Source organism: Onychomys torridus, chromosome 1 (assembly GCF_903995425.1).
Source record: "Onychomys torridus chromosome 1, mOncTor1.1, whole genome shotgun sequence".
In the NCBI taxonomy this organism is placed as follows: Eukaryota; Metazoa; Chordata; class Mammalia; order Rodentia; family Cricetidae; genus Onychomys; species Onychomys torridus.
In genome coordinates this window covers 129,592,856-129,609,504 of record NC_050443.1, presented here as the reverse complement: position 1 = coordinate 129,609,504, position 16,649 = coordinate 129,592,856, and the positions used below count along the sequence as shown (strand labels likewise).

The following is a 16,649-nucleotide window of genomic DNA, read 5'->3' as shown; positions in this document are numbered from 1 at the left end:
CCTGGCCATATGGTGTGTTCTAGCTTCCTCTGCAAGGCCGTGTGAGCAGAATGCCCAGATAGCCAGCACCAAAACTCATTTCATTGGTGCTGTGAGCAGCACCTGGGCATGTATTTGAAAATTTGTGAGTGAGTGGTGAGTTCTTTTTTTTATTTTGATGTAGAATAGACAGACATTGTAGAGGAACACAAAGCAGGAAGAGAACAGAAAACCTCACCACAGGAGAATGTGTCTTCTTTTTCTGACGATCTTTCTTCGCCGGCAAAGATTGAGCTCCATCTATTTCTATCCTTTCAGCACCCCTTTTGGGTGAGGTTCTGTGCCCAGTGCATGTGGCCAGCAAAAACAGATACGGATGCGGCCCATGTGCTGCTTAAAACACAGTAGGGCTGTGTTGGCCAGGCTTTCTGTTCCTGTGGCAGATACATCTGAAAATGAACTAAGGGGGAAAGAGATTGCTTTGGGCCTAGAGTTTCAGAAGTGTCTATTCATCACTTCAGGGGGCACATGGCAGGGTAGGGAGCAGAGAGAGCTGCAGGGAAGAGGGAAAGTGGGAGGAAGGGGGAGGAAGATAGAGATAGATAGATAGATAGATAGATAGATAGATAGATAGATAGATAGGTAGGTAGGTAGATAGATAGATAGATAGATAGATAGATAGATAGATAGATAGATAGCAAGCACATAGTTGCACTTATTGGCTTGCTCTTCTTTCCCAGCCTGTGGGATTATGCCACCCACATTCAGGGTCAATCCCCTTCCTTAGTGAACCCTCTTGGGAAACATCTTCAGGCACACCTAGAGGTGCACTTCGCTTTGCTTTCTTATTTATTTATTTGTTTGCCATTGTTAATTGAATGTTTATATATTTTTGTGTGGCTGTGATTGGGATGGTCAGATCAGAGGACAATTTGCAGGAGTCTGTTCTCTCCTGTCTTATGGGCCCCAGGTACCAAACTCAGGTTGTCAGGCTTGGAAGCCAGTGCCTTTACCTGATTTACTAATTTTCTGGACTGTGAACTGCCATTCTATTGTAAACCTTCACCTGGACGTTAAAAACCCTCCATAAATAATTTGTGACAAACATTTTGAATGTGCCGGGTATGTTCCTAGCCAGTCCCCCAGTGGCTCCCAGAGAACTCAGCAGTCTTCACTTTGGGGGAGAGTGGGTGTTTGTTTGCTTTGGTTTTAGTACTATGAGAACCAAGATGTCCAGAAGCTTTTATCTGTAACAACACCACATCTGGGAGCACTCTGGCCCCCTGCAGGCCCTGGATGACTAAATGTCATATTGATTCACCCTTACCACAAACCTGTAATAGAGTGAGACCTACTTCCAGTTTGGAAAGGGGTCACCTGAGACTGAGAGAGAGAGTCGAAGACCTGCCTCAGTTACATAGACAGGGTCTCAGCTGGACTCTCCAACCACTAGGTCCAGACATGGACTCTGATATCCAAGGATAATCGAATCCCGAAGTTTGCCTCCCTTCCGTTCCCCTGTACTCTCTCTCCTTTCCCTCAACCCCACAAAAGGCCTGGCATGATTCGGGCAAGCAAGCGCTCTGGCTTTGAGCTTCACCCCCAGGCCTCAGGACCATTCCAGCAGGCTACAAGCCAGAAGCAGAGCACGGGAACCCGAGGGCTTCCTTTGCTACTGCTGCTGCTGCTGCTGCTGCTGTATGTACTCGGAAACACTTTTCAGTGTTCCTAATGGTGTTGCCAGCACCGGCATATGCCACACTTCCCACGAGGTTCTTTCTGTAGATTCAATCTCCTTATTTCTCAGCCCTCCCTTCCCACCCTCACCCTGCCTCCTCCCCAGCACGAAACCTTCATCTATCATGTGTTCAACTTTATTATGTACCCATGCTTTCCTCAGCATCTCAGGTTGAGCCTAGTGGCCACAGGTGCCCTGGGCTGTGGCTGGCACCTAATTGATGCATACAACTGGGATGGGACCCAGGAGTCTCATTTCTGAACATCCCAATGCTGGGATGGCCTGTGGGTCTCAGCTTTTAGTGTCCAGACTCTTGACCACTGCCCCTCCAACATGCATCCCCAAAGATGCCCACGGGAGCCCATGGGCCTTGATGACACAAGATAAATCAGAGTCCTAGATCCTCAGACTTATCTGTGGGCATTTTTGTTGTTCTGAGACTGAGTCTCACTGGGTAGTTTAGGACAACTGAACTTCTAATCCTCTTGCCTCTTCCTCTGAGGTTCTGGGATTACAGACATGTACCACCACTCCTGGGTTCTTCTACAGTTTTGGTTTGATTTTGTTACCTTCTGAGAGGGTACTGCTACATAGGAATTGGAATTCTCCATCTTCCCTTCTCAACCCTGCTGGGTGCTGGAGTCATGGGCTTGTGCTGCTTTGGGCTTTCGTCCCTTCCCCTAGATGGCACCTTCCCCTGGAGCCTCCTCCACAGCAGCTCTGCCTGTCCCACCTGGGCTTGATTGTCCCATTTCTTCCTCTCACCTCTTCCCCTTCTTGGTGCATTGCTTCCTAGTACTGCAAAGCACAGCTCAATGTCCTGTTTGGGGAAATGAAGGACAATTTAAAGGTGGCCAGTGAACTCAACATACAGCAGTGAATCATTGTGTAGCCAAGGATGACCTTAAACTTCAGATCCTTTTGTGGCCACCTCCCAAGTGCCGGGGTTGTACACACTGCAGAAGATGGAACTCAAGGCCTGTTAAACTCCCACTCTACTAACTGAGCCACACCCCGGCCTCAGGGCTTTCCTTATTTTTAATGTGCTTGTGGTAACACTTGCCATCTCTTTCACACAAGCAGTGTGAAAGGTGCGTTGTGTTTCAATGTTTTTCATTGTTCACATACATACCTTTTACACATAATGAAACTTTTTCCTTCATTGTTTCTTCTCTGCGTCTTGCTTTTTCCTCTTAATAAAGCATGAAAATCCCTCAGATCAACATGGCTCTATTTCTCTCTTTCCTTCCTTCTTCTTGTCCTTTCCTGCCCCCAGTATGTGCTAGGCAGACCAGGCTGGTCTCAAACAGAAGTCCATCTGCGTCCGCCTCCAGGGTGCTTGGATTAAGGGAGTGTGCCTCTATTTCCTCTCTCTTTCTTTTAAAGGGCTGCCTATCAAGCCATGCTATGAGCAGACCAGACTTTACAAGCAGTTTTCCCGTGGACAGACATTTTGACTTCATTGTTAGTTTTGCTATTCCATAAAAATGCACTGAACATTGTTTTCCTTTTTAAAGGAAACATTGTTTGTGTGTGTTCATGCCATGGCATGCGAGTGAGGTCATAGGACAAGCCATTGAAATTGGTCCTCTCCATCCACCATGTGAGTCCTGGGGCTGAGCTCAGGTCCTCAGACTTGACAACAAACGCCTTGACCTGCTGAGCTGTTTCTCCCATCCAGCATTGAACCTACTTGGGTCCAGACTTCTTAATGATAGAAAATAAGTTCACAGGGAAAGGCAAAAGTTTCTTTGCAGAAAGAAAGTGAACCGGTTTGAAATGGGAGCCGTGCGGCCAAAGTGTTGGTGACGGGAGGAAAGCCTTGTTCTTCCTAGGGGAGAAGGAGGGCTTGGGGTAGCATCTGCTCTTGTTCCTACAGCAAGAGAGTCAAGCTCACAAAAAGCCAGGTCCCTTCTTGCAACCAGGGATGGGATAATGCTGTAACACAGTGTTTGAGTACAGCCAATTTCAGTAAACTGGTGACAGTTTTCCTGGGAGCTGGCAGCTTCCGGTTTACACTTCCGTTCAGTCAACCAATCAACAAACACTGTGTTCCAGATGACCCACCTGGGATCGGCACTCCAGGATTTTCTTGTCTAGGAGAAATAATGTGCACCTTTATTCACAAAAGAGTGGTTGTCCACCCCAAGAGAGAGATGGTACCAAAGGAGATGAAGCCCCGCTCCCTGCCCCAAACATGGTTACACACACACACACACACACACACTTGGACATATGATCAGATGAATTCAAACAGTCTCAGTCACATGCTAACACGCTCATACATAGCCCCTCCACCCAGCCACTGGTCCAATCATCCCTTCTTCTCCCTCCCCCTTGCACATGGAGAAATATTAAAAGCCACACTGGTGCTCTGGGATCGTTGCTGTAGGAACCGGAGTTCTGCACAATTCTGCAATCTTCAATCGTGCACATCTGAATTCTCCCTCTGAATGTCACAGTCACTGTGGAGTTTGAGCTTTGAATTCTGAGTCATTTCCCCCTAGAGCTTAGGCTAGGATGCAAAGGAGGGAGTTGGTGAAGACTGGCAATTAAAGACCTGATTACTTTCTGTCAGGGGTGATGGAGGGGCCTAGACAGGAAGGGCTGTGTCTCCAAGGGTGCTGTCCCGGGACTTCCCTGGGCCCTAGACAGGAGAGAGATCAGGGAGACCCAGAGGGAGACAGTCGAGGAGCGGTTTCTACTTTGAGAGGAGCAATGGCATTCAGGATGGGACAGCCTGCTCAAGGGACCTCACAGGGAGGGGCCGGGGGACAAGCACCATGTTTCTGCTCTCTTCCTTCTCTTTCTGGCTCTGGTGTAGCTCCCCACAGCCTGGAGCCAACAGAAGCCCAGAGCCCTAGGCAGATGCTAGGTTAGCCTCCCTGGACAGAGTGGACAGCAATGGCACCTAAAGGACAAAGCACCCCACCCGGCACCCACCGGCAATGCGTGTTTATCACTTGGGTTCCCCTTTCCGATCTGTAAAATGGGATTGCTAACTATATGCTGCGCCATGCTGCTGAGAGTCAATGGATTGTGATATGGAACAGGCCCTTAGAGACAGTCAGTTTCTCTGTGTCTGAAAACACTCTGTAGCTCAGTGGTTCCCACACAGTGAGAGAGTTTTCCCCAGCCTGAAGGATCACATTTTCTCAAAAGCCTCAGCAGGCCCCTGTCCTTAGGGCATCTCTAGGGCCCCCAGGCTAAAGCTCCCATACCTACCCTGGCTGCTGCTGGTTCATTTCAGGCCTCCCGTCTCCATTCCCCTCTGGCCAGCTCAGAAACAGCAGCACCACAAATACGCCCTTGGACCCAGGTAAGTGAACCATTTTCCCAGGCCCTGCAGTCAACTTTCTGAGACCAAGTAGACTGTCTGAGAGAATAAGAAAGGACAGTGGACTTTCAGGTACCAAAGAAGCCCTCTGACTCCAGAGACCACCTCTTCCTCCTGGCCAGGGGATCGGGGTCCCATCAGGCTCTTCTTGCGGTCTGAGAACGCCTGTATTTGAGAGTCTCATATATACCACAAGCCACTTGAGGGATCTGTGCAGAGCAAGCCAGGGTTTGTGTGGGTTGATGAGCATCGTAGGCCCCTTCTTTCCTTTGCTCTGCATGTGTTTGTTGAGGCTCTACTCTGTGCAGAACTGTGAACAAGCAGTGGGGTGCATTCTGGGGAGCAGAAACAGACAGGTCCTTCCTGTAGGAAGGACCCTGGGACCTAAGAAAGGTTCCGATCGGAATGTCACCCTTACAACAGTGACAAGATAGTTCCTTCAGCGCAGCCCAGGGACCAGGAAAGGGACTCTTGGTCCAACAAGGCCCTTGAGCTAAAACCTTGCTTTTTCTGTTACAAAAGGGTGTCGCTGGGGACAGGGGGACCAGAGCGGGGATTGTGGGACCCAGCCCCTAATTCTCACACTAGGGCTAACCTACCCTAAAGCTCCAGACTGGTTCCTGGGCCTCACCTTTTCTCTGCATTGAACGCTGGAGTCAGGCCTTGAAGTGTTCCTGCAACCTACTGACAGGAAGGCCTGAAGCCCAGAGCTGGGAGGGGTGTTGGCCATGGTCATGGAACAGGGTGGAGTTGGATTTTACACACACACACACACACACACACCCACCCACCGCCGCAGCGTTGTGAGCTTCACCCCCGTTCCCAGATGGGGGAACACAGAGCTAATGAAGTCTCAGCTCAAGTTTGACCCTTCCAGAGGAGCAGCTGGTGGTCCGCCTGGTGAACGGGAGCAGTCGCTGCAGCGGATCCGTGGAAGTTCTACTGAGGGCATCCTGGGAGCCTGTGTGTGTGGTGCACGGGGACAGGCTCACTACAGAGGCTGTGTGCGAAGCGCTGGGCTGTGGCACTTTGGAGAAGGCTACCTACCTGATGCCACCCACCTTGGAGCTGCCAGCCAGGGCCACCTCTGGAAACATCAGCAGCTCCGGGAATACCACATGGGCGACCGCACCAATCCTGCAATGCAGCGGTGCCAATTGGCAGCTCTGCACGGTGGCGGACCATGAATGCAGCAGCGACAAGAGGCTGGTGTGGGTCACCTGTGCAGGTACATGCGCCTGCCCCCTACCTACCCCACACTTCAGGCTTCAACCACTGCAGCCAAACTTTGGTCTCCAGATTTCCATCACCAGCGTCCCAAATCGTGTAAACTCAAGTGGTTCCGCATTGGTGCCCCACCTAACTGTGTAATTTCCAGATCTGAGCATCGCCTCAGATGTGGCTTGGAGACACCTCCCCAGCTAGATCTCCAAAGCATCCACTTGGTCCCCTATCCTAACCCAATCTCTGTTTATTCCCTGTATCCCTCCTGATTGGGACCTGTGTGTTCACTCTTCCCTCCAGGTAGACAAATTTGCCATATTCCCAGGCTGCCTTTACTCTGAGGCGTGGTGGCTGAGACTCATGCTCAAGGTCTTGCCTACCTGGTCTCTAGTCCCTCTTCTACACAATCTCTAAGCCACGTCTACTGGGTTCTCAGTTTAAAGGGATCTCCCAATCCTCCCTCCAGGTTACAGCCACTCCCACTGAGTCCAATTCCTCACTCTTCCTGCCCCACCCCCAACATCCAAAACTCTCCCATTTTCAGAGAACAAGGCTGTGCGGTTAGTGGATGGTGGCAGCCGCTGTGCTGGCCGCGTGGAGATGCTGGAGCATGGTGAATGGGGAACAGTGTGCGATGACACATGGGACCTGGAGGATGCGGGTGTGGTCTGTAAGCAACTGAGGTGCGGCTGGGCAGTGAAGGCACTGGCCGGCTTGCACTTCACCCCAGGCCAAGGACCCATCCACCGAGACCAGGTGAACTGCTCAGGAACTGAGACTTACCTGTGGGACTGTCCGGGGCTGCCTGGAGACCAGTACTGCGGTCACAAGGAGGACGCAGGAGTGATATGCTCAGGTCAGTCGGTGAGCCTGAAGGAGGTGACATATTTGTGATGGGACATCCTAAGTAGGAGTTGGACTGAAAGCAAGTGTTCCAGTCTGTCCCATCCCCTCACGGTTGAACTATTAGAGACCAGGGTTTCTGGTTCTGCCTGTGCTACTTGTTTAGATCCACAGCAATGAATAGCACTATTAATCAGTAACAACCTCCAGATGCAGCTGCTCCTGCCTGCCCACAGCCAGGATCTAGAGTCCCACCAGAGGGCTGGCCAGAGAAGGTGGGGTGGGCAGAGAGAGGGGTCACAGGTGCAAGAGGGAAAACACATAGGGCTGTCTGGGCCCATCTCTGCATTGGGGTTCTAAGCTGGCAGGGGGTTTGGGCCCAGAACATTGTAGCATGACTCCATCACCTGCCCACAGAGCACCAGTCCTGGCGCCTGACTGGAGGCGTTGACTCCTGCGAAGGGCAGGTGGAGGTGCACTTCCGAGGGGTCTGGAGCACCGTGTGTGACAGCGAGTGGTACCCTTCTGAGGCCAAAGTGCTGTGCCGGTCCTTGGGTTGTGGATCAGAGGTGGATCGGCCCAGGGGGCTGCCACACTCCCTGGCAGGTAGAATGTACTACTCCTGTGAAGGAGAGGAACTGACCCTCAGCAACTGTTCCTGGCGGTTCAACAACTCCTACTTGTGCAGACAGTCCCTGGCAGCCAGAGTCATCTGCTCAGGTATTCCTTCCCTGGCCCCTCCACCACTAGACTTAGTCTACAAGTTTCGCCTTTGTCTCTCTCTATAGTTGGCTTAGCAACTGACAGATACAGGCCCAAGAAAGACCATTGCCCTTACCATGCTCAGGCAGACATTACTAATGGATCAGAATGTTTTCTTGTTTGTTTGTTTGTTTTTTCCCTGTAAGATGCCCAACTCAGAGCCAAATGCATGGGTTATTTATCAAGGAAGTCATTATTATGTGCTAAGTAATTGGTACCTGTTGACTGGAATGGTTCAGTAGGTAAAGCCAGTTTGCTATCCCAAAGGTGATAGTTGCAGGAAAAATCAGCTTAGGAAACATGGATGGTAATAACATGTGAGACAGCATCTAGAGCTATAGCCACGTGCCAAGCACTGCCGACCTCTCAGTAGCTTATTTCAGTTCAGTCTTACACCCACGGTAGGAGGTGACTTGTACTGCACTTCACCACAGTGGCAAGTCACAGCATCGGTGTCTTATGTATCATAAAGACAAATAAATGCAGGCTGGAAGTGAAGCTCAGTGGTAGACCACTTGCCTAGTGTGTGAGATACCCTGGGTTCAAACCTCAGCACCTCAAGGAAGGAAGAAAGGGAGGGAGGGAGGGAAGGAGGGAGGGAAAAAAGAAACACCAAAAATCCTGGCGTGGTGAAAGAAATTAAAAATAAATATTGTCCAAACTCTTGACATGCTATCACAAATAGTGAGGCCATTTTCCAATTACAGGGGCATTATAGTATGAAAGTGAGGTTCCCACCTGCAGGAACAGTGTTGGCCTCCATGTGGGGCTCAGAATCCTGACTCCAAGTCCCAGCTTCACTGTTTAGCAGCCAGGAGGACTGGGATAGTTCCTCAACCTCTGTGGCTTCAGAATAAAGGATGCTCCTCTAGGTACCTGGAGACTGAGATGCTATGGCTAATGAGCTGTGTAAGCGACACAAGTCAGGAAGCAGATCCATCAGAGCGGGCATGGATTACGTTAATGAGGGCAGAGCTCTCTAGGTCCTGAGGTCCCAAAAGAGCAAACTGGAAGTTGAGTGGAGAAAGAACACAGGGTCTGCAGCAGCTTACACAGGAAGAAGGAACAGTTTATCCGTCCCTATTCTAACTAAAGCATCTTCCTAGCCAGCTCCCCCAGGGATCCTCTCACTGAAAGAGGCACAGTCTCTGTACCCTCATGCCCACAATGGGAACGCCCCATGGTGCCAGAGCATGGTTTCTGTACCCTCATGACCACAGTGGGAATACTCCATGGTTCCAGGGCGCTTGTCTGTTTTGTTCAGTTTCTAGAACAAGGCTTGACACACAGTGGTACTCAGTGAACTCACTAAGTAAATGAGTCGTACTTTTCAACAGGCTCCCGAAGACACAACTTGTCCACTTCTGAAGTGCCTTCCAGAATTCCGGTCACGATAGGTGAGTGTAGCTTCTCCTAGCAATGAAGGTGCCTACGTGTGCATGTGTGTTCATACACTCACGGGTGTCTGTCTGGGGACAACTGATGGCTGGGTTTCCAGGGCCCCAATCCCACCAATGAACTATTATTCCCTTGGGGACATTCTGCCATATAGGACCACAGCCATGTAGGACCTATGTGAGCAACACACACACACACACACACACACACACACACACACACACACACACACACACACACTCCTTGTTTGAAACCGCTTGGGAGCAACACTCTTGGCCTGGCCAGGAAGTAGGGTACCAAGAGCACCAGTCAGTTGAGGGCATGGGGTCTAGTGCCCTCCTCCATTATTTCCCAAGCCTTTCTGCACTCTCCCCCGAATCGACTGAGGGAAGCCTCTCTGAAATCGGAGGAGCACGCTGAGCAGAGTTAGGGTGACAGCAGCCCTGTTGGCCAGCACTCAGAACTTCAGCTCTATTTTCAGACCTGCACCAGGTTTGTCTGCCAGCTCTGTGCAGCTTGGCCAGCCCCAGGGCTGGCTCCTGGGGCTCACATGGCTGCTGTGTGCGCTAGCTCTGTGCCGTCAGTCTGAGCCTCAGGTTCCTTGAGTTTGGGGATGATGATCAAGACATCTTTTTAGGCATCTGCTGTGAAGTTATTAGAACACTTAGAAGTCCAGCACTGGCTGCGTTCCCTTCCCCACTGCCTGGATCACTGGCATCCTGCCTCAGACCCTCAAGATGGGGCAGGATAGGGCCCGGAGGAGAGACTGAAGGACCTAGCCCTGCCGGAGGCCCTGGCTGTGGATAAAGAGCATAGACAGGAGCGAGATGCTCGGGGCTGCCCAAGCCATGGACTGAGGCTGGCCGGACTTGGGGCTCCCACACCACCTTTTGGAGTCAGGGTGGAGAGTCCCACCTACTCCAAAATGCAAAGAGAGGCCAGGCCTCTTGGAGCCAGGTGGCGGTCCATTGTCAACACTTCCCTTAGCCCCAGGGCTTTCCCACATCTCAGCATCCCCTCACACTGCTTCCGGGTACCAAATCTACCTTCCCTCCCTCCGCCAAACCTTCCTGTCAGCAGCCAGAAAGGAAAGGGAAGGAAGTGAGGACTGACCTCTGGGGAAGCAGACACAGCCGAAGCATGTGGCCCAGCTTGTATCTCCCCACTCAGCAGAGCCTCCAGGCCTGTGCTAATGTCACCACGTTGTGACCCTAGGATACAAAGCCTGACACACAGTGGTACCAAATGACCGTCTACTGAACAAAGACTAATGCCAGGAAAACCAGGAGACGAGGGGGGAAGGGGCGGGGGGAGAGCGAGCTGTGGGACTAGCAGCTAGAGGAAAATTTCAGGCATTAAATGCATTTAGTCAATTGCTCATTTAATATACACTTTCAGAGCACTTACCATATATGAGGCACTTAAAGGCCAATGGGAAGAGGTGAATAAAAAGGGGGAGGAAAATGGTGACAAGAAAAGAGGGGATGCTTCATCAAGGTGGAGAGGCAAGGGAAGGGGTAAAAAGGGTCTGCATCCGTTTCTTTTTCTGCCTGAATTGGGACTCCTGTTTCCAGAATCTTCTGTGCCAGTGAGCGTGAAGGACAGGGAGTCTCGAGACCCGACATTTCTCATTCTCTGTATTGTCCTGGGAAGTCTCCTCCTTGTCTCCCTCATCGTAATAGCTGTCCTTCTCTTGAAATCAAAAGGACAATATGGTAAGTGTGACATTCCTGGAGCTACTGGACAGGAAAGAGCAGTTGTGAGGTATAGGCATCCCCCGGTAATGGGGTGTGGAAGCGCCCCAGAGGGTGTGGTCCTGCAAGGACCACCCAGCTCAGGCCTGGGAAAACTTGTAGGTAGTGGGAAGGATTTTTCCAAGCATGCCCAGTAGTGGAGCCTGCTAGTGGAGGAGAAGCAGACTCGTTTGTGTTGGGTGTGGGGTGAAGGAGATGCGTCCTTGAACCTGGAACCTGAAAGGTGGGAGACAGAAAAAATGAAAGTGATGCATAGGCTCTCTGCCTCCCTTCCCTTAGCCCTCCCTGTTTCTGCAAACCACCAGCACCTGCCCACTGCCACCCAAGCAGGAACCAATAACTACCATGCTGTTCCTGTCACCATTCCCAAAGAAGGTAGGGAGTCAGCCCTGGGGGAAGGCAAGGGAGAGATGGGGAGTGGGGGTGGGGTGAAGGGTTGGGGGGGGTGGAGCAGACTTTGGAGGTCTGAGGTCAAAGGGGCGGCACTGGCAGGAAAGGAACCCAGGCCAGACTATGTACAGATTGTGTTGCCTTGAGCAGTTCACGGCCTCGCTGGCTTAGCAGGCAAATGACTTTCTAGTTCAGCCTTGCACCAACTCTGGGCTTTTGAGTTCGGAGCAAATACAAACCAAGTATTTGGGGTGTTAGTTCTCAGAGGAAATGATAGCTCTGCTCACTAGCTAGTATATATGTCATGTCACTTCTCAAGATGCTTCCCAACCAGATGCCCCACTGAGCCCATCACCATCCACCCAGAACAAAGGCTGGGGTGTGGCTATACTAATAGAGTGTTTGCTTAATACACACAGATGCCCCTCTGAGCCCATCACCATCCACCCACAACAAAGGCTGGGGTGTGGCTATACTAGTAGAGTGTTTGCTTAATACACACAGGCCTTGGGTTCAATCCCCAGCAGCACACAATCCAGACATGACGGTGCACTCCTGTAATGCCAGCACATGGGAGGTAGAGGCAGGAGGATCAGCAGTTCTGGGTCATCATGGCTATATATTGAGTTTGATGCTAACATGGCTTACATGAGACCCTATCTTTAAATAAGAGAGAAAAAAAATTCTCCTGGAACTTAAATTTTTTTCCATATTCCCTGATTTAAAAAAATTAGGACTGGGGAGAAGTTCAGTCTGTTCAAGTGCTTGTCTTACAAACAGGAGGACCTGAATTCGGTCCCCAGCATCCATGCAAAAAGTTGGGCATGGTGGCATGAGGCTGATATCCTAGTGCTGGGGAGGCTGAGATAGGCATATCCCCGGGGCTTGCTGGCCAGCCAATCTAGCCTAGTTAGCAAGCTCCAGGTCCCAGTAGCAGAGCCTGTCCAAGTGTGGTGCTGGGTATGGCGGCTGGTGGCACATGACTTTAATCCTAGGTCTTCAGAAGCAGAAGCAGGCAGATATCTATGAGTTCCAGGCTAGCTCTATTGACATAGAGAGGTCCAGGCCAGCCAGGGGTACATAGTGAGGCCCTTATCTAAAATAAACAAACAAAAACAAGGCTGCTGTCTCTTGGGCTGGCCTCTACACACACATACACACATACACACACACATACACACACACAGAGGAGAGGAGAGAAGAGGAGAGAGAGAATCAGAGAATCAGTTACACATACTTCAGGACACATGATTTGCCTCCAAAGAGTTTGAGTTCTATCTCATTGTGCTGTGAAAGAAAATGAATCACCTGCTACTCCTACTCCGTCCCCTGTCCCTGCTACTGGGCTCTCAGCTTCTCCCCTTAAGCACCCTGCCCACCTCAGTGCTGGGCCCTGTCACCCAATCCTCTGTTCTCTCCCCAGCTCCTATGCTGTTCATCCAGCCCCGGGTCCCTGAGGACTCAGATTCCAGTTCCGACTCTGACTATGAGCATTATGACTTCAGCTCCCAGCCGCCTGTGGCCCTGACCACCTTCTACAGTGAGTGCTGGGCTGGCTCCAGGGGCTTGGGACCTGCAGGGGGGCACCTGTTGATGCCCACAAGGCTTTCACAGGACTTCCTTGTTGCTCCCCTGTACTGATTCTGAACGGTCCTAAAGTAAAACTTTCAAAGTGCCCCGTGACCCTGGAGATCTGTCTATTCACAGGAGTGTCTCCTGTGCTCTCTGACTGGTACGGTCTCAATGCCATCACCAGGCCCTGCACATGCATCTAAGGATGCTGCGTCTGTGTGAACTCTGAGGGTCTAGGTGAGACATAATTCAGGCAAATTCTTACACACTCATCATCCGCACACCACGCCTTACCTGCCCAGCCCCTCTGTTGCTATGCCAGCTCATGCCTCTTAGGCAGTTTGTCTAGCGCTCCCACTGCCTGCTGGAAATAGGACCAGGGAAGACTGCACTTGTATCAGGGCCCAGGCAATGCTTGGATGGCAGAAGAGTCCAGAGGGTCCCACACCTCTGTGGATCTCCTTGGAACCCCATTTATACCTACTGTACAATCAAGTTAGTACCACAGTTCAGCCATGTGTGATAGAAACCTTCCAAATATCAGAGTCCTGAAAGTTGGAGATTCCTCTGATACTGCTGTGAAGAACCTAGGACTTTCCCTTTATCCACATGGTGCAGAACGAGTCATTGCCATGTCCACACAGCAGGACAGCAAGGGCCCCCTTCCTCCATCCCTCCACTGGCCTGCTAACTGTAAGAGAGGCAGGGCAGGAGCCTCCATCCCGAGGTAGCTGAGGGTTATGCAGGGGCAGGATGGACACTGGACAGTGGCAGCTGTCTCCACCTTCTCTGCTGCCTCAGGGCCTCTGGGAGGATCCCAGAGAGGATCCACCTCCACTGGCCCATGGGTGATGTTTGGTAGCCACTCTGATACAGTGAGACATCTGAGTCCAGGTGCATATAGTGTGATGTTGTGCCCCTAATGTTACAACATTGGAACTCAAAGTCACTGTTAGGCTTCAAAGAGCTGACCTACATTCTTAAGCCCGATCCTGAGCCTCAAAGCTGCACAGGGTACAATGATTCTGAGCCATGTGGCTTCTCCACCCGAGGAACTGCCTCCCAGGTCAAATATCAGCTCATTTCTGGACCAACCAGGGCACGAGGGTGAGCCGAGTTGGTAACATCCTTATGAGGAGCATCTGCAGCATGGGGTGGGGGAGGGGAGACCAGATTTCTACCCAGAGGCCACCTGTCCCCACACTGGTCCACTGTAGACCTGAGATACCCTAGATGAAACTTGAGCCCTATCTCAGTCAGGGTCATCCTCCTCCAGGCTCCTGGTAGGAGACGGAGCCTGTATCCCTCCACTCACCCTGCTTCTTTCTTGCAGATTCCCAGAGACATCGAGTCACAGAGGAGGAGGCCCAGCAGAACAGGTTTCAGATGCCACCCTTGGAGGAAGGTAAGTCCAGAGTGGGTGGGTCTTGAAGAAGATAAGCAAGGTACCAACCTTGCCTCCAAACTCAGTAGCTCAGCTCACCTTAGCGTGCACTAGCAGAACTTTCTCTCAACTAGTGTCTCTGGCCTAAACATTCTCATAAGCAGTAAGTTCTGTTGGAAGTCTAATTTAAAGCCCTCTTGTTTCCTTCTTTCCCTTTTTCTGGCCCAGGACTTGAAGAGTTGCATGTTTCCCACATCCCAGTTGCTGAGCCTAGACCCTGTGTGACGGATGTTCCTGCTCTGGGCTCTCAGTACCACACCAGGAGCAGCAGTGGGTCCAGCACCTCCTCTGGGGAGGGTTATTGCAACAATCCCAGCAGCAAGGCACCTCCATGGAACTCCCAGGTGTTTTCTTCCGAGAGGAGTCCCCCCACAGAGCAGCCCCCCAACTTGGAACTGGCTGGCTCCCAGGCAATGTTTTCAGGTAGTTGTGTGTCCTCCCAAGCTCCCAGTCCTATGTCCAGACTACCCAGAAGAGGCATAGAGCCCAAATTCTGAGCAGCCAGCTGGCTGTCTGACCTTGGACAAGCCTCCTCCCTTCTCTGGGCCTCTCCTCATTGGCCTAGCTCCAGACTTGGCTCTCCTGAGTCTTCAGGCTGGCTCCTGGCATGGAGTAACTAGCTCGGGTCTTCAGCAGGGACCGTAGATGGTGACAGTTCCAGCACCTCCTCTGGAGAGTGGTACCAGAACTTCCAGCCACCACCCCACCATCCTCCAGCGGAGCAGTTTGAATGTCCAGGTACCTGGGGCGGAGGCATGGTGGGGGTGGGGGATGTGAACAGGATGGAGAAATATTCAGAGGTTTCTGGAAAAGGAAGTGAGCTCACTGTCAGTGGAGGCTTTCGAGCAGAACCACATAGGGGAGGCATCAGTAGTGGTAAGGCTGCCAGCACGCACTCATCCACCATGAAGCAGCCTGGGAACCTCAGTGCTGGACTAGACAAGGCTCTGGCTGGAGGCAGCAGTCAATAAGAGGATGAGATGATTTCAGATGGTGCCACAGGGGCTGGGGTAGGGGCGGGCGGACACAGGCCTGCTCACTGTCCCTTGGCACAGTGGCAGCTGCTGACCTGACCTTCCTGGCCCTACAGGCCCCCCTGACCCCCAACCAGACTCCATTGATGAAGAGGAGGACTATGATGACATTGGAGCAGCCTAGCCTGAGTTCCTGAGGCTTAGGAGCGGCCCCTCCCTCCACTCTCCTGCTCTGCCACCCATCAACTTCCAAGAGGCGGAGGCCCCAAGCAGAGGGCATTCTCCCAGCCCCTCATCCTCTGCCCATCCATCAACCTGTAGGAGCCTGGAGAAGAAGGCATAACCAACGGTGTGAGCACTAACTGAGTCCTGGGTTGAGCAAGCAGGGTCTGGCCACTTATGGCGGTGGTGGAGGACCATGCTCACTCTGAGGCCTCAGCTCACTCTGCCATGGCAGGTACTTTGATCCTAAGTCTCAGGAAGCGGCCGAGGGGCTGAGCAGCTCACCCACTGCCACAAGATAGGTCCTGGGTCAGGGCAGGCTATTATCACTCAGGAAGGCTGTGCTGTCTGAATGCAATCAGAGAAGCACCCACTTAGCATGGGGTGTGGCTTCTTGGGCACTGTCAGCTGTGAGTAACCAAGATAAACACATGTTCCCACCCACTCAGGCAGAGGCCAGTCCTGTCAACTAGAGGTCTCTGAGTCCACCACGGCCACTGGCTAGACCTCTGTCTCTGTCCCTGGACAACTAAACATTATTCTGAGCTCCTTGGGGTTTATAGAGGGTCCCTGCCCAGTCACAGAGTCAAAGGATGGGCAGCTCAGTTGGGGCAAGAATACAGGGGTCTACCCTGGCGGGCTAGAGGCCACTGAAAGTTCTGAGTCCCCACAGATTCCCTAGGGTTGACAAGAACACTTTGGGTGAATGTGGCTATTGCAAGACTTTAAACAGGACCTCCCCACAGCCTCAGAAAACTGGATCCAGCCAGGCTGTGGTAGCCTGTCCCGAGTTCCTGAGATTAAATGGTTGCTGAGTGAAAATGAGGTGTGTCGTGACGATTCCTTAAACTCCGTGCTGTTTGTGCGTGCATGTGTACATGTGGCAGCATACATTTCCTCAAGGGCAGAGGATTTCAGGTCCTTGCAGTGAAATGTTCTGGAGGCTCCAGTAAGAATTAAGGAAGGAGGCAACATCGTGCACAAGCTCAGATGCTCTGGCTACCCAGGTTCA

The 16,649-nt window shown here is 51.8% G+C and overlaps 1 protein-coding gene across 1 annotated transcript; it reads left to right on the top strand.

The window, feature by feature from the left end:
* Positions 1-1,540: 1,540 nt before the first annotated feature.
* On the top strand, positions 1,541-15,940 carry Cd6 (CD6 molecule). The gene is made up of 13 exons (XM_036178184.1): positions 1,541-1,677; positions 4,930-5,036; positions 5,932-6,282; positions 6,823-7,134; positions 7,539-7,841; positions 9,221-9,280; positions 10,856-10,996; positions 11,315-11,410; positions 12,849-12,965; positions 14,331-14,402; positions 14,610-14,867; positions 15,078-15,179; positions 15,532-15,940. Exons 1-13 carry the CDS (start codon positions 1,541-1,543, stop codon positions 15,597-15,599), a joined length of 2,124 nt encoding a protein of 707 aa, XP_036034077.1. The 3' UTR covers positions 15,600-15,940.
* Positions 15,941-16,649: the final 709 nt, after the last annotated feature.

Bases quoted from the DNA above. Each gene is read 5' to 3' on its own strand.
- Cd6 (XM_036178184.1), top strand. From the start codon at position 1,541: ATGATTCGGGCAAGCAAGCGCTCTGGCTTTGAGCTTCACCCCCAGGCC. The intron at 6,283-6,822 runs GTACATGCGCCT...TCCCATTTTCAG, and splicing joins GGTGTGGGTCACCTGTGCAG to AGAACAAGGCTGTGCGGTTA. The intron at 9,281-10,855 runs GTGAGTGTAGCT...TCCTGTTTCCAG, and splicing joins CAGAATTCCGGTCACGATAG to AATCTTCTGTGCCAGTGAGC.